At 40.6% G+C, this 25,196-nt stretch overlaps 1 protein-coding gene across 2 annotated transcripts in view; it reads left to right on the forward strand.

The window, feature by feature from the left end:
- Nptn (neuroplastin) overlaps positions 1-25,196 on the forward strand; it is a 78,238-nt gene that overhangs the window by 42,182 nt on the left and 10,860 nt on the right. For both annotated transcript variants that reach the window (XM_052762207.1, XM_052762216.1), the window contains exons 2-5: positions 445-792; positions 5,496-5,664; positions 10,036-10,130; positions 23,308-23,441. In XM_052762207.1, the coding sequence (XP_052618167.1) occupies positions 445-792; positions 5,496-5,664; positions 10,036-10,130; positions 23,308-23,441 (746 nt within the window). The remainder of the gene's footprint in view (positions 1-444; positions 793-5,495; positions 5,665-10,035; positions 10,131-23,307; positions 23,442-25,196) is intronic.

Genomic DNA, 25,196 nt, shown 5'->3' on the forward strand with positions numbered 1-25,196 from the left:
AGATCCTGACTTGGCATAAAAACCCATTGCCACTTCCTGTTATCTTCCATCATTTGCCTGAGTTTGGAAAGGTAATGGTTTTGTGCTGTTGGAAGGATGCTCTTTCCAAGACCCAAGGCTTTCTCATTCCTACCAGCTGGGCCCATTGCTAAAATGCTTTCCAGTGGGCTTGCTTCTGCCTGGCCAGCACCTGGGCTGCCCCAGCTTGTAATTGGCCTGCCTTCGCTTCATAAGCTTCCCAGGGTGGTTCTTCTTCTAAAAGCTTGTATGAATTGCTATTACTGTCTCTTTATAGTTTAAAAATGAATCCTTTTTTTGTTCTCTGCAACTCATTTGCTTTTTTTCTTTTCTTTTCTTTCCTTTAAATTATTAACACCTGTTGATTCTTTTGTTTTTTTTTTTCTGGTTGGCCTGTCACTGCATTCCTGCTCCCCCTCCCTCTAGCTGGGTTTGTCAAGTCGCCCATGTCAGAAACTAAGCTCACGGGGGACGCCTTTGAGCTGTACTGTGACGTGGTCGGGAGCCCCACGCCAGAGATCCAGTGGTGGTACGCAGAAGTCAACCGGGCAGAGTCTTTCAGACAGCTGTGGGACGGTGCTCGGAAGCGCCGTGTCACCGTAAACACCGCCTACGGGTCAAACGGCGTGAGTGTGCTGAGAATAACCCGGCTCACCTTGGAGGACTCTGGGACTTACGAGTGCAGGGCCAGCAACGACCCCAAGAGGAATGACTTGAGGCAAAACCCTTCCATAACATGGATTCGAGCCCAGGCCACCATAAGCGTCCTTCAGAGTGAGTCCAGCACCCTACAGTAGTAGTACTGTAGTCTTTAGAGGTGGCCCAATGACCCTTCCCTTCTGCTTCCGTTCCCCCTACCCCAGTATGATCGCTAACCCCACCCCTTGTCTTCGTTTTTTCAAATCCACGACCCTTCTGGTTGTAGTGTATGAAAACATTTGTGGCAATTTTTTTTTTTTTAATTTGCCGTCCTTTCTACTTTCCTTATCCCCCAACCCTTCTCTGTGTCTTTCTCCTCAGGAACAAAGAACTTGAGGAAATCCATGACTGTCCAAAGTCAGCTGCGCTGGGAAGAGGTGGGGAGGGAGAACTGGGGAAGCAAAAATTTTTTAGAAGCACAAATGCCAGGCAGTCGAATGAGGGTAGTGTTGAAACTGTTTCTTTCCCTCCTCCTTAATTTTGTAGTAGGTTTCCTGCTCTCCTTTTGCTGATTGCTTCTCTGGTGCCTTTCTATTTTTGTTTCTCTCCCCACTCTAACTACTTTTATTTCCCCTGGTCATCTGTTGGAAGTTTTCTGAATAGCTAGCTGCCTTCACCTCTGGTTTTAAGTTTGTGTCTGCCCAGCCTTTTCCCTCTCTGTGACTTGGTGTTATCCTGTTCTGTTGGTGGGAATGTTGCTATGGTGCAGCGTGGTGGTGTGTGTTTTGTTGGGTGGCATGTAAGCTTGGATATTCCATAGCTCCAGCTCTTTTTCTTTTCTAAAGCAGTGGCATGTGCTTCTCTGACAGCAGACCTCCAATGCAACAGCACAGTTCTTACTGAGACTGTTTTCTTAAAAGTAGCTGCCTGAGATTCTCTCCCTTGCTCTTGCTATCAGGAGCTAAGTGGTCTGAAGCTGCAAATTATATTGTTTTTAAAACTATTATGCTGTCTTTAAAGTTGGAATTGCATTTGATCCCTGTTCACAGACAGCTTGACTCTGATGTTTGCACAAAGTTCCTTATCGTGGTGGATGATAAACCCCAAGATAGTTTGGACACCATTCACACTGCCTCTTTATTTGTCTTCAAAAAAGAAAGCTGTTAAATTCCAACCCCAGTCCTCTTGAGTCCTTTGTTGTAAAAGTTAGGTTTGGGTGGCCAGTTCTCTTTCTGAAACCTGCATGGTAGGAAACAGAGAGCCCACCACAAAATCAGTGTTCTCACCAGGAAGGGTTCTAGTCCTGCATTGGACTTATTTATGACTGAGGGGCATTCTCAATTTAATGGAGGGGCCTCATACTGTTATATGATCTTGAATGACTCAGTGAGAGACCTGTAGCCATTTTTAGCATGAAGAAGTGACTGATTTAGGGAGAATGAAGTTTAAGTAGTAAAATAGACTTTTTTTTGTGTGTGAGAAATTTGGTGGCAATGCAGCAATAGGAGAGGGTCCCTGAATCTTTATACTTATAATGGAAAAATAGCAAATTAGTGTCCGTTTTGTATCCACTTGAAAAACTGGGGGAGGGGTGTGAAAGGGAGACAGGAGAGGCTGTTGCAGTTGCCACTGCTGAATCAGAGAACCTGCTTCTGTGAAGGGGAAAAGAAAACCTGTCTATGTGAAAATGGGGACTATTAACCCAGCAATTTTTCTTTCTTCTTCTTCTTTTTTTTTTAAAACAAATTTTTCCTCCTTGCATGCCTCCTTCTCCTGCCCCCTTGCTCCTTTCCTTAAACAAAAAGCAGAATTAATCCAAATGGCCACAAAGGTCTGTAGAAGTTTATAGTCATAGACTGGGCATTTGGTAGTTTTACTTCCAAGAACTTTAACTTGTAGCTAAAAAGACCATGCCTAGAGAGTATAAAAATAGGGCTTTGGGGTTACCTATGTATCAGTTCCTAAGAACATATAGTACTTCCCCAGTTTACTTAGAAATAAGTTCATTAACTTATGGGTGTCTGCATATACTTGAGCCACAGCCTGCCTAGTTAGTCTCTCCCTGGATATCCACATCAGTTGGTTAACACAAGTTAGCTGTAACATCCTGAGTTTAACTTTAATTGAATTGTTTTGTGATCTTAGGCCTCCCTAGAAACATTGCCTCCACAGGGAGGTTGGAATCTTCTAAGAATGATATACCAGCAGTACTTTTCTCAAAGGTCTTTAAATAATGTAAACCAGAAGAGAAATGGGTCCAGTTTTTAGGCTTTCTTTGCCATAATATGTTCTTTACATATACATGGTGGCCAGGGTAAGGGTCCTACTACCTGATGCTTCTAAATAGGAGTCAGTGATAGGTAAAAATATTTGAATTCTAAATGTTCATCTCTCTTGGACTTTTCACTGGGTAGCACTGGGCCACAGAGCTAAATGTCTCACCTTCATCCTGGTGTAGAATACAAATGGAGTACTGCAGCCAAGGAACTCAGTAATCATAGGAGTCAGGTCATCCCACCTACAGTCCTCCTCTGATACAGAATCATATTTAAAGCTAATCAACTTGCTCCCAGCTGACTCTCTCCTGGATCCTTAACATTTAAGGGAAAAAGTACTTTCTTTTGCCTTCTAAGATTTCTTGGCAGAAAGTCTACCAGATTGCTTTCCTCACCTTCTTAATCTCCCTGAGCTGGAGTGGCCATTTGCACCGTCACAGGTAAGAGTAGCATTTACTTTGCCTCCTTGTATATAAACATCTGGGAACTCTTGGCCTCCTTCTCCTCCGAGTTCGCCCTTTCTCAGTGCATCTGAGAGGAAGAACTGGGAGATGATTCCCAAGTGGGACAGAAAATGAAATTGGACAATAAAAATTGAGTGAAAACTTGAAAGTGTGTTTGGGTTTAATGTTGTTTTTGATACATTTTTTTTTTTAAATTTCTCTTCTGTGGAGTACTGGTTCTATCCTTTTCTCTTCTGTTTTTGCTTGGTTTTAATTTTTCTTGGAATTGTGATGCTTTCTGCTGATGGTGTATGTGCGCCTTCCATTGCAGGATTTGCAGCTATTCTGCTAGACTTACTAAAGCCCAGGGAATTGGCTTCTGTCCAGTGTGTCTGGAAACCACGGGACACCACTGCGCTAACGTGTTTACATGCATCTGCTTTTGTCTTAGTGGCTGCTATGCCTCCATTATTTGTATATAGAGACCGTTTGGTGTTACTGAATAGGACCAGTACTGAATGGAAGATAACCATTATCCTGTTGTCAGAATTGGAAATAAGTTAGAATCAGTTTGTTAATTGAGGCAATTTCAAGATTTACTTTATCATAAGATTATCAAGATACTAATATTATAAGTTAGTATAATGCAGAAGTTACATGGGTTAGGAAGTCATTAAGGCATTACATTTTCCAAGTATCTTGTGACTTCTCCATCCTCTTCCCTCCTCTGAACTAGAAAAAGAAGCAGTTTCAGAAGAGGGAGGTAGTTCTATCCTCAAGACTTAGAACCATTCTTTATAAAATGATGAGGTGAGCTGCTGTGGAAATATATACTAGAAGTAGCCAGATACAGGGAAGTGGGAAATCAGCCATGGGTGTTTGAGAAGGGGTGTGGGGAGGAGGCAAATACCTCTTAATGTGAATGGGGAAAGGTGATTGGTTGAGACTTCACCTGAAAGAAAACGTTTGATCCAAAGTAGGGGGGAAAAGAAACCTGGGAAAAGATAAAACACACATGCAACATAGTCCTGACTATAATATGGAAATGAAAATTTCAAAGTTTTTCAAGATAAATCTTCCAGAAATGATTCGATGTGATTTATCAATTTTCTGCTTAATGGGTTCTATTTATCTAATTGTAGGTTATTTTTGTAGACCAAGTGCTATCTTAAGTTACCCAAGCCCAGAATAGAACCATAAAGAAAAAAGTCTTTACCCTGTGTTAAGGTGAAGGTTTTTGGGGGCTAGGAGGTGTTGGGAGTAGGGGACAGGATAAGGACACTCAGTCAGATGCATTTTATAGGGACACTTTTGCCACTGATAGTAATTAGGGCCTTGTACAAGTCATTTCACTTCTCTAGCCCATAGGAGAGAAGGGTAAAGTCTAAGGGCTTGTAGTTCTAAGTTTCTAGGAGCCCATATGCCAAGACATATTACACTCCAGTATAATCGTGTTGTCTTGTAGTGAGTGTGTGTTAAAGTGCAATTCTGAGAAGGTTGTTTTGGGAATAAATGTGGGCTGGAGAAAGAGTCAGTGGTTCTTTAAGAAGTTACCTTCAGAATTTGAAAGAGTGCGAGAGACTTACAATGGGAAGTTTACTTTTAAATCTAGTACCCTTTCTATATGAAGGCCATGGTTGGTTTGCTCTAGGTAAACAGATTCCAATGTGGGAACAATCATACATGTATTATATGTTGCTGTTCCTAGGCCAGTGGCTCCGTAAGGAGTCTGACATACTGCCTTTGCATTCAGAACTGCAAGGTAGAGCTCCATTTTCTTATAGATGCTGAATTGGCTGGTGGTTCTTAAAATTCATAAAATTGTGGTATTCAGAACTGTAAGTGAATTGTTGACAGTGCAAGCACATGTAATACTCTCATTCTTTCACGTCTAGGCCAACTGGTCTTCAGGCTGTTGTCTGCGCTAGTGGTCATTTGCTTATGATCATTGTTTTTCCTTTTTTAACTTCCTCCAAAGTGGTAAAGTGAAAGTCCTAATGTAGTCCTGTCTGCCTGCCCTCTTTTTCTAGTCTCCCCGTCCTACCCCATCCAAGTCTCAGGCCAGGGCTGCAAACAATGGAAAGCTATGGCACTCTGTCATTGTGTACTCTAATTACAGAGCCAAGAATTGTCACCAGTGAAGAGGTCATTATTCGAGACAGCCTCCTTCCTGTTACCCTACAGTGTAACCTCACCTCCAGCTCTCACACCCTTATGCACAGCTACTGGACAAAGAATGGGGTAGAACTCACTGCCACTCGTAAGAATGCCAGCAACATGGAATACAGGTGAGAGGGACTAACATTCTTGGGAACAAGGGAGAGAGTATGGATAAGATTACTTGTTCATAAACCTTAATTATTAGCAATTTACATTTATGTGATGTAATTATGAGTATGAAAATGCTACTTAAAAGATACATTGTGGAGCTTGGTGAGATGGCTCAGCAGTTAAGGGTGCTTGCCACCAGGCCTGATAACCTAAGTTTAGTCTGAAGTCCACATGGTGGAAGGAAGAACCAACTCTGGCAAGTTGTCTTGTGTGTGCATGTGTGTGTGTATACACTAAACAAATAAATGTTTTTTAAAAAGAGATATGGCCGGGCGGTGGTGGCGCACACCTTTAATCCCAGCAGCACTTGGGAGGCAGAGCCAGGTAGATCTCTGTGAGTTCGAGGCCAGCCTGGTCTACAGAGTGAGATCCAGGACAGGCACCAAAACTACACAGTGGAAACCCTGTCTCAGAAAAACAAACAAACAAACAAAAAAACAACAACAAAAAAAACCAAAACAAAAAAGTAAGAGAGAGAGAGAGAAAAATACATTGGGTGTGGTGGATGTGATCCTAGCACTTGAGAGGCAGAGGTATGCAGATCTTTGTGAGTTCAAAGTCAGCCTCATTTACATAGTGAGTTTCAGGACTGCCAGAACTATGTAGAGAGACCCTGTCTCAAAACAAAACAAATAAACAAACAAAAAACCAAAACAAAACCCAACAAAAAAGGAGGTGGGGTGGGGTAGAGACAGAGACACACATTGTGGATTTTTTTTGTACAGTGAGTTGAACTGGTTTCTAATCTGGACCTTTACCTTTGTAGTGATGTGTGTTTTCATGCTTCTCTAAAGGCCTTTCTTATGTGTCTTAGCCTCATTAGAAATTTTATATGTACATGTTGAAAAGACAAATTTGAGAATGTTTCTATAAAAAAATTTAGTATGATCTCATTCATTTCAGTGAACTGAACTCTTCTAATTTTCTAATTTTGTCTGTCTATCTATCTATATCTATCTATCTATCTATCTATCTATCTATCTATCTATCTATCTATCTATCTATCTATCTATCTATCTATCATTTTTGAGGCAAGGTCTCTTTTTGTAGTCCTGGTTGTCCTGGTATTCTCTATGTACAGGCTGGCCTCCAACTCACAGAGGTCCTCCTGCCTGTGCCACCTAGTACTTCTGAGACCTGCAATCAAAGGCATGTACCTCTGCACTCAGCCTTGGCCCTCTTAGATGGTCTAGTCTGGTGTATCTGAGGCAAGGCCCAGAAATCTGTCAGAGATTTCTAAATGACTCTAGTGGGCAGTCATGTTTAGAGCCATAGATGGTCCTCTCACTGGGATAATTAAGAAACAGAAACTGAGAACAACAGGGAGTTATTTGCTCAAGGAGTCAATATTAGTTAACAGTTGAGTTACAGTTAGAATACAGGCTCTTGACTTACTTCAGTAGTCAGAAGCAAAGTAAAGTTAGCTTTGAAACTTGACTCTTGGCACAAGGGATTTTTCCTATGAATAGGTGTCCTAATGAATTGTCTTCTAGGAGTAACATCACCATAATCTAATCAGGACCAGTGGATACAGTGGTCTTTAGTGATCTGGGGTGAGGTTGGTAGCCTAGAAATACCCTCTGAATAAAGGGTATTGCTGGTCTTAGTTACCTGGAACCCCAGTGATTTGGTGCCTTTTAGAGTGCTGAGAACACTTGGCAACCCATCTTTCAGAAAAGTTTGTTTGCAAAGAGATCTGGAAAAGGATCAGCTCATCCCGCTTGGCAGGATGACACAATATCAAGAAATAGTGCTGAAGGGAGACCAGGAAAGCCTGTGGAATTAGCAGCAAAGACATTCTGCAGTATTTCCACATCACTTAGATTTTCAGGCCCTTACTTAATTGGTCTACATGAGTTTGTAGGTCCTCATCCTGTTTTCAGATGAGGAAACTAAGGCTCAGAGAGTAGCAGGTCTTGGTTGCCTTTATGGTCAAATATTACATTATATTTGTACCAATGTGCGATTTCACATCTACTTTGAATTGTTTTTTAAGTACTTTCCTCCCAACCTGTACCATACAGTTAGTGGCAACTTGCTCTGTCTTCACTGTGGTTTCTTCTGATGCTAATTGAGAATTTAGTCTTGACTGAATTTTCATAGCTTGGAAAGTGTTAACCAGGTGGAGCTCTTAGGTGGTATTTATTCCATACCTCTTTCGAGGAAGCAGGTATCCACTAATCTTTCCCTGGGTTTTGTCTTGCCCACAGAGCTGTTAGCTGTAAGTAAATGAAGTTTCTGCTTGACTTTATCAGCTGTCTCTTTGCCTCTGCTCCTGTCTGCCTCAGTGCACTTGATAGTCTCTGGGTTATGGATTAACAGCTTAGATATTCTTGGGCTACTCAGGAAGTCAGCCATTGAATCAGCTTTAGAAGACTGTTCTGCCTACCTACCCTGTAGGGAACATTGTCTGTTTGCTTCAATTTCCTTCCCAATAGTTAGTTCAAGGGAATGGTTTTGGGAGATTGTACACACAAAGGCATGCCCTTGAGCTTGGGAGTCTTTTTTTCCTAGGTTTTCTTTGTGGAACTTAGAGTCAGCCAAACCCTGAAGATAGGCTGTTGCTCATTCCTAGAATACTTAAGAACAGCTGATATGTATGTATTTTGAGAGCATAGATTCAAGGTGGGATATTTGTGTCAAGTTGAGAAGACGTCTTGACTGCTCCTTTTAGAATATTGTGCCGACATAGATATGCTGAGTCAGTTCGTATCTGTGGTTTCTTAACTTGTGTTTCTTTTTTTGTAATGAACAATAAGATGGGTAAATTCATTGGGCCAGTAAGTAGTTATGAATAGGAGCTTTTATTAAACATTAATTTCTGCAGAGGAGGTTTGATTATCCTTTAAGAATATGGATCTAGCCCTGTAGTAGCATTTATCCTCTAATCTGGGGGTAGCTGAGTTTTTTGTTTTTGTTTGCTGCAATTAGTCTCTCTGTCTCTGGTCTGTGTGAGGTTGGCATCAGCTGTGAGACTTGAAGGGAACTAATATCCTGGCCACACATGGTTCTTACAGTAATTTCTTAACTTGTTCTGGGTCCACATACAGTTGTTTGCTCTGACTGTATTTGTTCGTTTATTCACTTGTTTATTCTTTTCTTTTAAACAGTATGAGTACCAGGTGAGGGCTGAGTGTAGAACTGTGTACCAGTTAAACAGTGTCTACATAAAACTTGTTCTGTTGTGAATATCAATCAAGTGATATCATAAATACATGATTATGCTTTGTGGTAAGTGCTGGGAAGAACCAATGTGATAGTTAATGGAGGAGGAGGACATTTAGATGAGGTGAAAGTGAGATGTGAGCCCAGACCTGACAGAAAAGTATGCCAGGGGATAGGAAGAGCAGTGCAGGAGCCAGGAGCATTGTATGGAGATTTTGAGGTGGAAACAAGTTCGGCATATTAAAACACTGCAGAATGCCTAGCAGAGCTAGAAAAGAGCATGATTTTTTTTTTCTTTTAAAAAAGCTGGATCTTAGTAGATAAATGTTCTCTTGGTAGGTTTGGTTGTTTGTCTTTTTAAAAGAAAACTATGCTTGAACCTCTTTGTGTGTTGACTTCCTGAAAGGCATGCTACTTAAATCAGATCTTCAGAGAAGCTCAGAAAGACTTGTGAAACACCCCACCCCTTTGTGTGTAGCCTCCAGAAGAGCAAATTTTTATTGATGGTTCTGTATTTCAATATAAATTGTGCTTGGTGAAGCATTCTTTTTTGGTTTTTCGAGACAGGGTTTCTCTGTGTAGCTTTGCGCCTTTCCTGGAACTCGCTTTGTAGACCAGCCTGGCCTCGAACTCTCAGAGATCTGCCTGCCTCTGCTTCCTTAGTGCTGGGATTAAAGGCATGCGCCACCACCGCCCGGTGAAGCATTCCTTTTTTTTTTTTTTTTTTTTTTTTTGGTTTTTCGAGACAGGGTTTCTCTGTGTAGCTTTGCGCCTCTCCTGGAACTCACTTGGTAGCCCAGGCTGGCCTCGAACTCACAGAGATCCGCCTGGCTCTGCCTCCCGAGTGCTGGGATTAAAGGCGTGAGCCACCACCGCCCGGTGAAGCATTCCATTTTTGATTGCTTGTTTTGTAGTTGTTTCTCCCAATAAACTATAGCTAAAGACCAGAAGCCCATTCCATTTCTATTACTGGTACCCAGCAGATAATAAGGCATTAACATTTGGGAATACATAAAGGAAGGCTTTTATGAGGAAGAGGTGAGTTACAACGAAGAGCAGGATTTGGAAAGTATGGTGCCATCTTGTTACCCATTTGCTTTGCCTTCTGTTATATTTTGACCATTCCCAGTTACCTCATTTCATTTTTCTTCTTATCTCTGCAGGATCAATAAGCCAAGAGCTGAGGATTCAGGCGAATACCACTGTGTATATCACTTTGTCAGCGCTCCTAAAGCAAATGCCACCATTGAAGTGAAAGGTACAACCTTCAAAGACTTCAGTGTTAGCCTCTTGTTTCTTCTGAGATCCTACCTGGTTCTGGATGCCTGGCCTTCAAATTCCTTTTATTTCCATTTTGAGAAGCAATGTAATTTATGGCTAAGACCACAGGATTAGGAGCCTGGCTGCCTATTTTTAAATCCCAACTTTATGTACTAGCTATATATTGGCAAGTCCCTAATTTCTATGCTTCCTTTCCCTTATTTGTAAAATAAGGATGTCAGTAACACTTGATACATTTGGTAGGAGCATTAATTATAGTAGACTTACTATATGAAATTAGTTTCACATGTCAAAATGTTTTAAGTAGTAGCATCTTATATAATCCAACATTGTGTAAGCTCTTAAACCATATCTTATAGGTGTGACTACATAGGTCTCCAGTGGGCCTGGCCACATTTTTTGAAAGTACATTGTGCAAGGTTAATATAAAGCTATTTGTTTTTAAGGAAACCCTGTGGGTGTGTGGCATCTTAAAGATGAGGCTGTAGCAGAAAGTTTCATGGGCAAACAGAACTATACAAATTGGAGCTACCTAATAACATTAATCTCTGTTTTCATACATTATTCACAAGGAGAATCTGAGACCCAAAAAGTGAAACCATTGTGCCCTGTAATGAGTTTGTGTCAGAGCTAGCCTAGAGCCCAGGTCTTGACTCCTCAATACAGTATTTTTCGCGTTGTAACAATATCTAAGAAGAGGCAGAACTACTGTTTAAGGTCCTACTTAGGAAACAAGTTTTTTTTTTTTTTTTAAAAGGAAACAAGATTTTAATTTATTTTATTTTGTTGAGGAGGGACTATAGAAAGACAAACTTGTGCTGGAAGGACAGATTTGGTAAAAAGAAAGGGCTAAACAGATACTTAGCTCTTCCTTAAAACATTTGGAAGATTAAAAATACAGATCGAAGAAAGAGTTAGCCGTGTTCTGCATCCACTGAATATGAAGGGAAAGTAGTGTCGTGGTGATGCAGTCCTGACTGAGAGCTGATAAAGGCACTGTCAGATTAAATTCCGACTTGTGGAATTATAGTGGTTCCAGCAGGTCCCAACAGGCCAGGACTTGTTGCTTGCTTCCTTTCTGCTTTTAAAGAATGTCACATTTGTTTACATGACTATGTAAGGTGTGGGAAAACATTTTCTCTATGGCAGTCATGGACCTTCCCAACTGCAAGTGTGCTGAATTGTGTGGGGAGACTTTGACTTTGTAGTTGAAGCCCTGCATCATTCCTGCTGAACTCTTGGTACAAAGTCCTAAGAGCTGTGGGACTGGATAGGTGTATTTGGCTGGTGGTCTTCCTCATGCCTTTGGGACAATCACACACATTTGCAAATACTGAACAACTGCTTCTTTATGGATTTGGCAATAATAATTTATAAGCATCATTTCAAGAATGCAAAAAAAAGTTTCTCCTCTTTGTTGAGCCAGCTTAGATGTAGGATTCAGAACTGGTGAGATGCTTGCTGTGCTAAGCTGGTGGGTGACCTGGTTCAATCCTCAGAACTCAAATGAAGTTATAAAGAGAGCACCAGCCCCACAGTTATTCTCTAACCTCCACAGGCTCACCATGTCCCCAATGCACACAACAACCACACAGAAGTAAATAAATCTTGTTTTTTGTTTGTTTTGTTCTGTTACTTTAAGGTGGGGTTCAGCCGTTCCAGAGGTATCCTTCTTTATATTTCTGTAGCAGATATGAAGCAGTGGTGAGGAGGGGCAGAACATAGAGGCTGGCTGCTGACTTAGTGTTTTGAGACAGAAGTTACAACTTAGAAGATTGGGGAGTAGCTCAGTAAAGTGCTTGCTATTACAAACATGAGGATCTGAGTTTGACTCCCCAGAACTCGCATGAAAAATGGCATGACTCTGCAATCCCAGCTCTGTAGGCAGATACAGGAGGGTCCCTGGGCTTTGATCCCATCTCAAAATAATGTGGAAGGTAGTTGAGGAAGACACCAACATTGACTTCTAGCCTCCACTTGTAAGCACACCCTTGGGCGTGTATCTTCATGTTATTTCATTTGCTATCGTGTTCAAGTTGTTGACTTCACTGTTAATGTTTCTACTGAACCTATAGCCCTTTGACGAAGACAGATGGTGGTATCCTCCTTTAGAAGACTGAGACAGGCTGTATGTGAAATCTTAAGGAATTGACTGGGACTCCATTGGCTAGATCAATATGTAATATACAATCCATCAACAGCCAATCAGAATTCCTAAGGAGTTTTATAAGTTTTTGTATTCTCTTCCTTAACATGTGGATAGAAAACAGTGTGTAATATGTTGAGTCTTTAAGATTGTTGATAGTTTAGTCTGGTAAAGATTAGGAACGTTGAGATTTTTCTAAGTTCAAAAAGCTTTTGACTAAACCCAGGATCATATTCTAAGCTAGCTTCCAGTTCTGACTTAAATTTAGAGGGGGGTGTGCTTTAATTCTAAACCACTGTGAAGTATACTGTATTTTCATCAGAGCTTCTGGGGTAGGGTTAGAAACAGTTGCCATTTTATAGCTGTGAGACAAACCCTGCCTCAAAAAGTAAGGTGAAGAGTTATAAAAGACAACACCCAGTGTTGACCTCTGTGTGGACATAAACTCATACCTAGATCACCCACACACAAACACTCAGATACACACACATGTGCATACTCCAAAAGTAATATTTTCCCCATTCTCTTATAGGATCTATAGCCTAAATTGGCCTTGTGATCCTCCTGCCTCAGAATCCCACCACATAGCTTAGGTGTTTGACAAACAACTTGAGCAACTGTTGGGATGGAAGAAGGAACAAGACTGGCCAGGAGAGGAGAAAGAGTTGTGATAATGTTCCGAGTCTGTCTTCCCTGAGATCTGCCAAGCTCGTTCAGAGGAGAGCACATTTCTCCAGCTTCTTGACTCAAGAGATTGTGGCTTCCAGGGACTGTACAGATAGAGGATTCATTGAAGAATACATGTTCAGTTTTTTTCTTCATATAGTTCCTCAATCCTTTGCCCCTTTCTCTTTTTTTTTATCTACCTATCTTTTCTAAACTGATGTTCTTCTATCCTCCCTACTTAGCTTTCTTTACATGTGAATATTTTTTGAGGATGAAATCCCAGGATTTCTGGAAGAACGTGCCCTGCTGCCAGCTGGACAAGATACTGTGTGGTGATGTTGAGTGTCATTATTGAAAGGAATAACAATATCTCAGATCTGTTTATTATCTTGAACAAAAGCAGTGTTTTCCTGGTCTTTCATTCAGGAGGCTGTCCAGATAATGCCTTTAGGCTGCAACTGATATAAAAGCTGGTTTTGACTCCCAAGTTGTGTCTACATGATAACTCTTTGAAAGCATAATTATAGTATTGCTGAGGAGTAAATGAGCATCATCTTCAGCTCAAATAACTATTCCTGATCTACTCTCAGGATGCTGTTGACCTTTCATAATAAGAATAGCTAACATTGTATACTTACTGTATGCCAGGCATACAATAATGAGTGTTTCTCTCCTCTCCTTGAGTCTTCACAAATGTATGTAGTAAATATTATTATATCCACTAGCCAGGTGAGAAAATAGGGTTTTTTTGTGGGATTAAATCACTGGTCCATTGTGGCTGAGTTAACTAGTGGAGCCAGATTTCACCCAGGCACTCTAGCACCAGAAGAGCCTGTGCTTAGGAGCACAGGCTATGCTGCTGTGTTTGGCACAGGACAGTTGAAAGGCCTGTGACTGAGACTTAGAGAAAATGGATTCTAATCCTGTCCTGTCTTTAAACTCACCACAAGCTTGACCAGGCCACTTTTCACCTCTGGGCCCCAGTTTCCTCTAGTGTTAGATGAAATAAAATTAAGACAGTAACCTTTAAAGTTCCTTTATGGTTTTAAGTCTGTGGAATCCTCAGTTGGACACAGGGGAGAGTTTAATACTGAAGGAAATTAATTTTTATCCTGTTGCTTTTTGTTTTCTGTTTTTGGAGACAGGGTCTTACTATATACCTTAGTGACTTGGATATTTACTGTCTAGACTTGGCTGGCCTCAAATGTGGTACAATCCTTTTACAGCTGCCTCTCAAGTTTTGGAATTACAGGCATGTACCACTATGCCTACCCTTAGTATTTATTTCTGACTGAGTTCTCACCTTTTGTTAGGTTTGTGTAGAGTTGTGATTTAATCTTTTCAAGGCCTCTATGAAATAATGTGTAGCTATTGCATTTTACAGGAGGAAACACTGAAACCCAAAAGATTTTAAATGACTAGTGTTAGGTTGCTCAGTTAGTTAGTAAACTAATAGAGGCCTGGTAGCATCTAGGTATCTTTGATTTCCAAATTCACAACTTTGCTTTTTATATTATGTGGCATAGTTAAACTCTAAGGGGTTAATCAGTCTCACTTTATAGTCAGATTATTCCAGCATATATACAAGCAATAATAATGTGAGAAATTGGTTTTGCAGTTTTCACTTAATCATATAATATATTGTAATTTTTTGTGTAATCTGTTCTCGTTTCCCCCTCAGTACAGTACAAAATGCGTGGTCTCTGTAATAAGTCATGAGTTAGATTCTAGCTTTGCCTTTTACTAGCAGCCTAATTAGAGACATCAAATAACTTCCAAACTTGATTTTTCCAGTTCATGTATGTATTGTATGGGGTAATATATGCTTTGTCATTCAGTGTAGTTGTTATCTGTTCCTTGTTCTGGAATTACCTGAAGCCTGACTAAGTGTCTGTTCTCGGAATGGCTCACTCATATTTGTTTTCACTGGTCCTCCTTCTGAGGGCCTCTACAAGTGACTGTTCCCTATGGTGGCACCAACGCCCCCACCCTCAGAGAGCAAGCCAGGGAAACACAGTGCTTTTTGTAAGTAGTTTATAGAACTGTCTATCTTTACTTACCCTTTTATTTTGTTAGAAGGGAGTCATTAAATCCAGTCCCAATTCAGCAGAAGGGAAATGGGTTTCATCTCTTGAATGGCAACATCTGAGAATTTGGTTGGGCCTGAATAGTTTCTCACTGGTAACTCTCACAGAGTACCTGGGTGTCTTGCTGTGGATGTACTGTCCTGCCCAGCAGGTGAAGCTGAAACAGGCTGCCTGATTGAGCTGCTACTATAAATGATAAAGTGATAGGTCTTTGTATTGACCCAAGGTTAAAGTGATCATTATTATAGTCATTGCCTTCAGGGATAGAATGGTTTAGCTTGGATTGACTTTCTCTGTTCTTAATGTAGTAGTGATGCTTCTACCATCTAAAGGGTGAATAACCAGGACCTTATTCTTTGGAATGCATTTTTATGCAGTAGTCTTTGAAAAGAAGAGGAGAAAGCAGCAATTGGTCTTTTTTAGTAGGCTTATATCTGTAAACACGACCAGTAAAGCACAGTTGGGATTAACTAAGCCAGTAGTAGCCTTTAAGGTCATGTTCCCATATGTAAATAGAAACCTCTATAGAATGCTTTCCTTACTAGGTGAATGAAACAAAAAGTGGTACTGTCCTTTTTTAAAACATCAAGGCAGGAGTGAAGACCATTTTTATCCTTCTCTCTGTTGGGACCATTTAAGTTTGAGGCCTTTCAGAATCGAGATTTGATAAGAGGCAGTGGAGCTATATATCAAACCACCTTTTAGTCTTCTATGTTAGTGATTCATACTAGCAGCAGAATTACATTTATGAAATAGTAATGAAAATAATTTTATGATTGGAGGTCACCACAACATGAGGAATTGTACTAAAGGGTGACAGCATTAGGAAGGTTGAGAACCACTGTTCTAGTGGTTTTGATATATACTTTAGAAATGAGTTCCTGTATTAGTATTAGTTATCCCTGTATTTCTGCCAAAATACCAAGCAGAAACAATGTAAGGGAGGAAAGGTTTATTTTGCTCATATTTTCAGAGGAATTTAAGTGCATCATGGCAGGGAAGTCAGGGTGGGATAGTTCCATTTGTGGTTTTGCAAGTTTGAGGTGTTGGCTTGTTCACATTGTGGCAGACAGGAAGCAGTATATAGGCCAGAACCATGGGTGGGTCAGCCCCACCCCTAGTTATCTTTTTCCTCCAGCAGTGTGCTCTAAAGGCTCTGTAGCTTTCAAAACAGTGTCACAAGCTGGGGATTGAGCATTCAAAACATGAAAAACATAGGGAATATTTCAGATTCAAACCATAGCAAAATCACTGGATTTACATATCTAAGAGCATCAAGCAATAATGGTCCAGAGCGGAGACCAAGTCAAAGGGGAATAAAAGTGAGGGGGAAAAATAAAACCCACATCCTGTTTCCTCATATTTGTCTGTCTTAGACCATTCCCATAAGCACCTGAAGAGCCTACCAATAACTCAACCTGAATGGATATATATATATATCTCCATCTTTAACAAATTTTAATCTTGAGCTCCTGGTTTTCATCATCACGGTTGCTCTCTTCCTCAGCATAACAACAAACAAGAAGTTTCCTCCTATGGTCTTCCTTACCATAGTAACTGGCAGTTGTTTTTGGAGCTACTCAAGGCAGAGAGATCTTTGAGTCATACCTGAAGCCTTTTTTCTGATGTCCCATATCCAGTTGTTAACAAATATATCAACTCAGCATATACACTGTAACAGAGTCCCTTACCTCTTCTCACTTCTGCTACTACCATCACGTGACTCTCACTTTTCTTGTCTGGATGTTGAGTACCCTTCTGACTGGTCATACATGTTCTTATTTACTGTAAATTGTAAACTCTTAATGAAACAAGTACATGCCTGCCTCAGGGCCTTTGCTTTTCCCCTCTCCTGTAGTGTTTTTTTCCCTCAAGATACTTAAGACCTATACCCTGGTTTTTTCAACAACGGTGCTAAAATACAACTAAGCAGTAAGGTCTTACTTCTGTAAGACATGCCTTGGGCTTGCGGAGGAGGTACTAGAGAAGTGTGTCGAGTCAGTAAACACAGCTGGGGAACATGGTAGCTTTTCTACTCCTTGTGTATCATGTCTCTCTGCAAGTGTTTTGGTTGACATATATCTATAGAACTTTCCTTGCCTTGGAATGATTATATATATATATATATATATATATATATATATATATATATTTTTTTTTTTTTTTTTTTTTTTTTTTTTGGTTTTTCGAGACAGGGTTTCTCTGTGTAGCTTTGCGCCTTTCCTGGGACTCACTTGGTAGCCCAGGCTGGCCTCGAACTCACAGAGATCCTCCTGGCTCTGCCTCCCGAGTGCTGGGATTAAAGGCGTGCGCCACCACCGCCCGGCTGATTATATATTTTTTTAGATTGTAATTTAATTACATTTCTTCCTTTTCTTTCCTCCCTTCAAGCTCTTCCATATAACCCTCCCTATTCTCTTTTTTTCAGTAATTGTTTTGCATATAGGTATGTATTTGTATATACATATATATTCCTAAATATAACTGGTTGAGTCCATATATTGTTACTTGTATATGTGTTTTCAGGGTTGTCTGTTTAGCACTGGACAACCAATTAGTGTGCTTTTCTCTGGGGAGAACCACATTTCTAGCTCCCAGCTTTACTCAGTGCCTGCGGTTCTTTGTGTAGAGTTGAGGTTTTGTGGGCTTTTCCCCATCCAGTTTGGCATGTTCATTGGTATTGTCATTGTTCAGCTTAAGTTTGGGTGGTCATGCTGGTAAGACTTTACAGTTACAGCTTCTGATGTTACTAGGTGACAGCAAATTCCCTGATCCTCTGGCTCATAGAATCTTTCTGCCTCCTCTTCTGCTGTGTTCCCTGAGCCTTAGGTGTGGGAGTGTTTTGGAGATGTAGCCTTTGGGACTGGGTTCCATAACTCTGCATTTTGATTGGTTGTGGTTTTCTTTAGTGGTCTCTGTCTGTTGCAAAGAGAGGTTTTCTTGATGAGGGGTGAAGACTACACTTACAGGTTAGATCCTGGAGGAGGATGTGGAAAGTCTGAGTATGGAGTTGGGTGGTAGAGGTGGCACAGTGGGTCCTTAATATTTTTGACTGAAAAAAAATATCTATGAGAAAAAGTGATCAGCAGACCATAGAAATGGCAGAGTAGCTGTGGAAAAGTGGAGCAGTAGAGGCAGCCTGATACTCCTCGGGTAGTGAAGGAAAAACAAAAAGACATTTCCTTGATAATATCCAACCTAGAAAGCATTTCACAGAGCGGTACCAAAGCAGACTTGGATTTGGCAGGAACCCAACACAGTTTGGGGCCTTACCTATTCCAGTCCATCCCAGGTGCCTCTGGAAGTTGCAAGCAAGTCCAGTCTACTTGGGAAGCAGTCTGTGTACTGTAGGACTTTGGATTGTTTTTAAACTAAAAAAGCCGAGCAGTTCAAAGGTAGTATATGGCATCAGATCAACAGTTCTCCAGGATTCTACAGTTTTAGTGGATATTGGACATCTTACCTACCTGTTTAAGACTACTGGGAACTAGGCAGGTGCAAGAATTATCTCCGTTTGATAAGTATAGATCAAAGCACAGAAGAAAGCTCCAACTCAACTGGGATTTGGATCAATGTCTCTTTCCTAATCTGGCCAACAAAGAGATAGCTGGCCTACTTTGATTTCATTGCTTTCAGATGTCTTGTCAGGTACTAGTGGAAAATAGAATTAGGACAAAAGAAGTTTAAATTCAAAGAATTAGCTCCACATCAGGCTTCTTGGATCCTTAAAGCTGATCTGAAACAGGTGCTGTTTATTTCTTAAGTGAGTCCTAAAAGTGGAGAATAGTCTCTAGCATATCTAGATCTCAAAATTCTCCAAATATTGGGCTTAAGATTGATAGACGTGGAGAGTCATTGTTTTTGTTTTGTTTTGTTTTTTGCTCCCCTTCCCCAACGTGGTCTCATGTGGGTGAGGCTGGCTTCAAATCCCCCTTTTCCCCTTCTGCCTCCTAAGTGCTGAGATTGCAGCATGAACCACCACATTCAGTATTATTAATTTGTTTCTTTTTAAAATTTTCTCTTGAAATTATAATTATGTCATTTCCCCCTTTCCTTTCCTTCCTCCAAACACCCCTCCTTGCTTTCTTTCAAATTCATGGCCTCTTTTCATTAATTGTTGTTATATACATGTATGTCTAGATGTGTGTGTGTGTGTGTGTGTGTGTGTGTGTGTGTGTATTCGCACACACACAACATCTGCATACATAAATACAACCTGTTTAATATGTATAATGTTACTTGTTTGCATGTTTTCAAGGCTGACATTTGGGGTCACCAGTTGGTGTGCTCTTTTCTGGGGAAGGCTGTTTCTCCCACTCTCAGCATTCATTAGTTGTCTTTAGTTCTTTGTGTAGGGTGGAGGACTTGTGGTATTTCCCCGACCACTTTGGCATATCTGTTGTTGCCCTTGTTCAGCTCATGTTTAGGCAGTCATGTTAGTGAAACTTAATGGGTGTAGTTCTGGCGTTACTATGCAACACAGTCTCAGCAAACTCCCCAGTCCTTTGGCTCTTACAGTTTTTCTGCTTCCTCTACTGCAAAGATCCCTGAGCCTTAGGTGCATGGGTGTTTTGTGTATTCATTGGCACTGGGCTCCACAGCTCTGCAGTTTTCATCAGTTGTGGTTTTTCTGTAATGGTCTTTTGTCTGTTGCAAAGAGAAGTTTCCTTGATGAGGGATGAGGACTACATTTATCTGTAGGTATAAAGACAAGTATTTACAGTGTCATTAGAGCTTATGCTGGTTTAGGAAAGTGGTGGTTATAGGTTCTCCTCCAAGACCCATTACTTCACTAGCATTGTGGGTAGTTTGCTAGGTTTTCAGTACCAAGCTCAGTGTCTCTTGTTGAGTGGTTCTTAAGCCTTATTAGAGAGTTGTTAATTACTGCTAAACCACTACTGTACCCGTATAGTTAGCGTGCCATGCTGGTTGTTGTTGTGTTTCATAGATATCATATCTGGGTAGGACTGTGGATTGTTTTCCTCCTTTGGAAGTTTGCATCTGATGAGCTAGTCCTCTGGGAAAAAACAAACACTCAGTTCAGTTCCAGCTCAGGGGCCTCTGGGCCTTGTGTATGAGTGTATCTTCAGCAGCAGTCACATAACTTCCACTTTTGTGAAGCTGTGAAGGGCAGTAGCAATAGCCTACCTATATGTTTTGGGAGTTACTTGGACAACCCTGACCAATAACCTCATGCTTGGTATTGGAGTTTGTATTAGATGATCTTTGGTTTTTGGAGGGAGAATTGTCAGCCCAGATAAGAAAATTTCATTTAAATTATATATGCACGCATACATACACACACACAGACTTACGTGTATTATAGGTCTTTTTAAGGTAGTTAACTCTTTCAGACATCCTTACTGTTACTTCACTCTCCTCCCTCCTTCTGTGTTTATCTCCTTCCTCTCTCATTAGAGCCCCCCCTTTCCCATTTCCCTGTTATTCCACCTCTCTATTGTTCCCCACCTCCTTCCCCCCACAGTGGTCTCTTTTTACTTCCCTGGATTCTGCAGTTACTCTAGGATAAGTCCTCATACCTGGAGATTTGGAACTAGGAGCTTCCAATGAGAGAGCTCATGTTATGGTTGTATTTCTAAATCTGGGTATCCTCACTCAATATGATCTTTTCTAGTTCTGTCCATTTACCTGCAGAGTTCATGATACCATTTTTATTTACAGCTGAGTAGTATTTCATAGTATATATGTCCCACATTTCATTATACACTCATCAGTTAGGTTGTTTAAGTTTTCTAGGTATAGTCCATAGAGCAACAATGAACATGTCTGAGCAGTGTCTGTGGAGTAGGATGTCAAGTCCTTTGGGCATGTGCCAGTGAGTGGTATAGCTGGGTCATTATTTTTAGTTTTGGAGGATTCTCCACATTGATCTCCATTGTACTGCACTAGTTTTCAGCCCCAACAGTGAATGAGGGTTCCCCTCTCCCCATTTGTTAGAGGTTTGTTTTTTTGATCTTTTCCATTCTGACTTGGGTAATATGAAATCTCAAAGTTGTTTGATTTGCGTTTCCCTAATTGCTAGAGATGATTAATTAATTAATTTTAAAAGCTATTTATTAGCTTTTTTTTGTTGTTTTGAAAACTTCCAGTTCCCACGCCCATTTTTTGAATGAGTCTTTTGTTGTTATTGTTGTTGTTGTTTTGAGTTCTTTATATATTCTGGGTGTTAATTCTGTCAGATGTATAGCTGGTAAAGATTCTCTTCCATTTTGTGAACTTCTTTTCACTAGTTGATTGTTTCTTTAGCTGTACAGAAGCTTTTTAGTTTTAGGAATGTCCCACTTGTCAATTGTTGCCTTTAATTGGTAGGCAAATGGACACAAAATCCCTTTCTTTTCCTGTATCATAGAAGTATGCTTATGGGACTGGAGAGATGGCTCAGAGGTTAAGAACACTGACTGCTCTTCCAGAGGTCATGAGCTCAATTCCCAGCACCCACATTGCAGCTAATAACTGTAACTACAAGATCTGACATCCTCACAGAGACATGCATACAGGCAGAACACCAATGCACATAAAATAAAAATAAATAAATTTAAAAAAAGTATGCTTATATTTTCTTGTAGCAGTTTCAGGTTTCAAGTTTAGATCTTTGGTTATTTGGAGTTAGTTTTTTGTTGAAGGAGATAGGTACAAGTTGTCTAATTTCATTCTTTTGCATCATTTTTTTTTTACAGCTTCATTTGTTGAAGATGCTTTCTTTCCCTCAGTTTATGTTTTTGGCATCTTTATCAATTATAAAATGGCTGGTTATATGTACTCGTATTTGGCTCTTCAGTTTTGTTACATTGGTCTGCATATCTGTTTTTGTTCCAGTACCATGTTGTTTTTATTACAGTGGTCTGTAATATATCTTAAGATCTGGAATGGCAATTCCTCCAGCATTGCTCTTTTTGTTTAGGATTATTTTGGCCATCCAGGGTCTTCTGTGGTTCTATATGAACGCCAGGACAGTTTTTGTTTGTTTGTTTCTTAATTTTATGTAAATGTGCGTGCGTGCGTGCCTGTGTGTTGCAGAGGGGGCAGTGTTGGGGGACAGTATGTGTGGTGTGTGTGTGTGGTTCATGTGTGTGTGTGTCTCTGTGTGTGTCTGTGTCTGTGTGTGTGTTGCGGGTGGGGGGGCAGTGTTAGGACAGTATGTGTGGCTCTGTCCTTCCACTCTGTGAGCTAGCTGCAGGGATCTAAATCAGGCTGTCAGGTTTGGCAGCATTGTTTGTTTCCTTTTTGGAGAGAGGGTTTTGCTGTGTAGTCCCAGGCTGCCCTTGAAATCTCCATATACTTGCCTCCACTTCCCAGTAGACACGTCTCAAGTCACGTTTTTATTCTTCTAACAAACACTTGGGGATGTTGGTTTTCCTGGAAGAGCTCTGGTCCTTAGTTCTTAGCGATTAAGCTTTTCAAGCATGCATCCATTTTCATATATCTTACAATAACCTTGATTTTATGTAGCTCAATCTTTCGTTTCCTTATGAAAATACATGACATTTGTTATTTATATATATAGTATATCTATATACTATATATATAAATACTATATATATATAAACATATAGTTATTGCAGGTGTTTGAAGAAGAAAACTTGTACTAATATAAGTGACAATGGCTTCTGTTTGAATGTTTTCTGAGGAAGGTATTTGGGCAGTTAGGGCAATTGAGCTTGTGTATTTTTCCAGTTCTACACTGGTAGAAATTCTTATATCAATAACCCTGATATTTCCTTGCTGCTTTGGTAAGTAAGTGTAGGGAATGGTATTGGTCCTCTTACCCTATTCTGACCTGAAAGGCTCTTTAGACACACTTTCATATTTAGCTTTGATAATATGATAAGCTGATGATAATTGTGGGATATTTTGAGTGCACTCTGACACTCCTGAGACTGCCAATAAAGTTTACTTTGAATCAGAGGGCGGGGCTAGCTATTAGCTGACTAAATTAGCCATAGAGGTTTCAGAGGACCAAGGACATACAGAAAGACACAGGTAGTTGTAAGGAGGGGCTTAGAAAGATTCTCAGCTTCTTGAATGGAGGAAGGAGAGAAGAGGAGGTCACTGGTTGCTTCTCCACCTCTCTGATCAGTCAGGTTCTTACCCTGAAATCTGTCTTCTGAGTTTTTATTCATAAAGAATAATTAGTTAAATGCTTCAGATGATAGTATTAGAAACAGGGCTCTGAGCCAGTAGGTAAGGCCTTTGGTATCCTCCTCAGGTGGTAACAGTTTAACACCTTTTTACAGCTGCTCCTGACATCACTGGCCATAAACGGAGTGAAAACAAAAATGAAGGGCAGGATGCCATGATGTACTGCAAGTCAGTTGGCTACCCCCATCCAGAATGGATATGGCGCAAGAAGGAGAATGGTATATTCCAGGTGAGTAGGAGGTAGCCCTATACCTATACCGAAATCTCTTTGCTTGCTTACTAGAGTTTTTCCTGAGGAGGTCCAGACATCTGGACCAGTTACTGCAACAACTATTTCTTTGAATGTAGGATGGCTTGGACCATTGTGGAGTGAATTACAGTTTACATCATGAATGTGGAGGTTAGTCGGTACTCCATTGCTAAAGCTGTCTGTCTGGTAAGAGATTAGATTGCTTGCTTTCACAGTAGAACACAGAGCTAAAACCAATCTAAATGTTTTGCTATGATTCTGGAATGGGTTGTTTTTGTTTGTTCTTCAGAAGAAAAGGGACCAAGAGATACTTAAAAAAAGTCAAAGAACATTTTTTTCCAGTCTGTGGAATGATTTTATTTGTGTGTGTGTGTGTGTGTGTGTGTGTGTTTTGTGTTAGTTTACACATTTGTGTGGGTACCTACAGAGGCCAGAAGAGGGTGTACTACCTGTACTCCTGCTCCAGAAGTACAGGTAGTTGTGAGCTGTCTGTTGTGGGTGCTGGGAACTGAATTCCAGTCCTCTGCAAGAGCAGCAAGTACTCATAACTGCTGAGCCATCTCCGCAGCCCTAAATAATTCTGAAGCTTTATTTGTTTGGGGGTGGGCTTGACCTACCTGTGCATATTTGTGGAGGTCAAAGAGGGTATTAATCTTCCTCTGTCCGTTTTCATGTGCTGAGGCAGTGCCTCTCCCTGAACCTGGGGCTCATATTTTCTTGGCTAGTCTGGAAGCCAGCCATCCTCCTGTAGCCACCCCTTCTCAGAGCTGGGGTTACAGGTGCTATGCAGGATGCCTAGCTTATTACATGTGCACTGGCATCAGAATTCTGGTTCTCCTGATTGCACAGCAAGCGCTCATAACTGCTGAGCCATCTTCTGGCTCCTGTGGAGCGGTTCTTGACAGTGTTTAAATAGTGCCTTGGAGTCTTTTATTCTCTGATTCAGTGATTTCCAAACAATTTCCTTTCCTGACAGGGGATTTTCATACATCCACTTCAGCTTTTATGCCCAGATTATACTTTATAGGCATCCTTTTTTATTACCATCCCTCAGAATCAGAAAGGACTCTGCAGCTCATCTAATCCAGCTTCTTTGGAAAAGTAACATATTGAACAACATAAGTTACTGGCAAAATCAAGGATAATATGCAATTTTATTTCAAGTCCTGTGTATTTCCCATCTTATGACCTCTTGATAGAAAATGTCAAGTATTGATGACTCTGGTGTCAACAGTGATTTTAGAACTACTTTAGTAAAGAGGATCAGGAGCTAGGAGGTGAAGATGCTGAGCTGAGTATTTTCAGGGAAAGCCATTGTGTTTTCTAAGGGGCTACGAAGGAATATCCATTTCTCTTCTGGTCATTAGAAAGGATGTCTCTGGCTTTTGCCAAAACTGATTGAAATTACTTCGTATTTTCATTTCTTGAAAGGTGAAAGTTGGAATTTCACTGTGCAGGTTGAGTTCCCTCTTTCAGCTGTGTACCCACACAAAATGCAAGCATGCTGTAACTGGGATAATACGAAAGATGGTCTTCCTCTTTATCTGTGCTATTTTTGTATGTTGTTAGCTGTTGCTAGTGCAGGGTGAAGATGCCTAGAGTGCTCCATACCTGTCACAGCTCCATGACCCTGTACTAGGGCCAGCTCTTTGAAGCTCTTCCTGGCTCTCCTGCAATGGCTCCTCAATACTTCCCAGTTTTCCATCCTGCACTCTTTTGTTTTAAAAACAAAAA

This window comes from Peromyscus californicus, unplaced genomic scaffold, assembly GCF_007827085.1.
Source record: "Peromyscus californicus insignis strain IS unplaced genomic scaffold, ASM782708v3 Scaffold_11__1_contigs__length_118956290, whole genome shotgun sequence".
Taxonomy (NCBI): domain Eukaryota; kingdom Metazoa; phylum Chordata; class Mammalia; order Rodentia; family Cricetidae; genus Peromyscus; species Peromyscus californicus.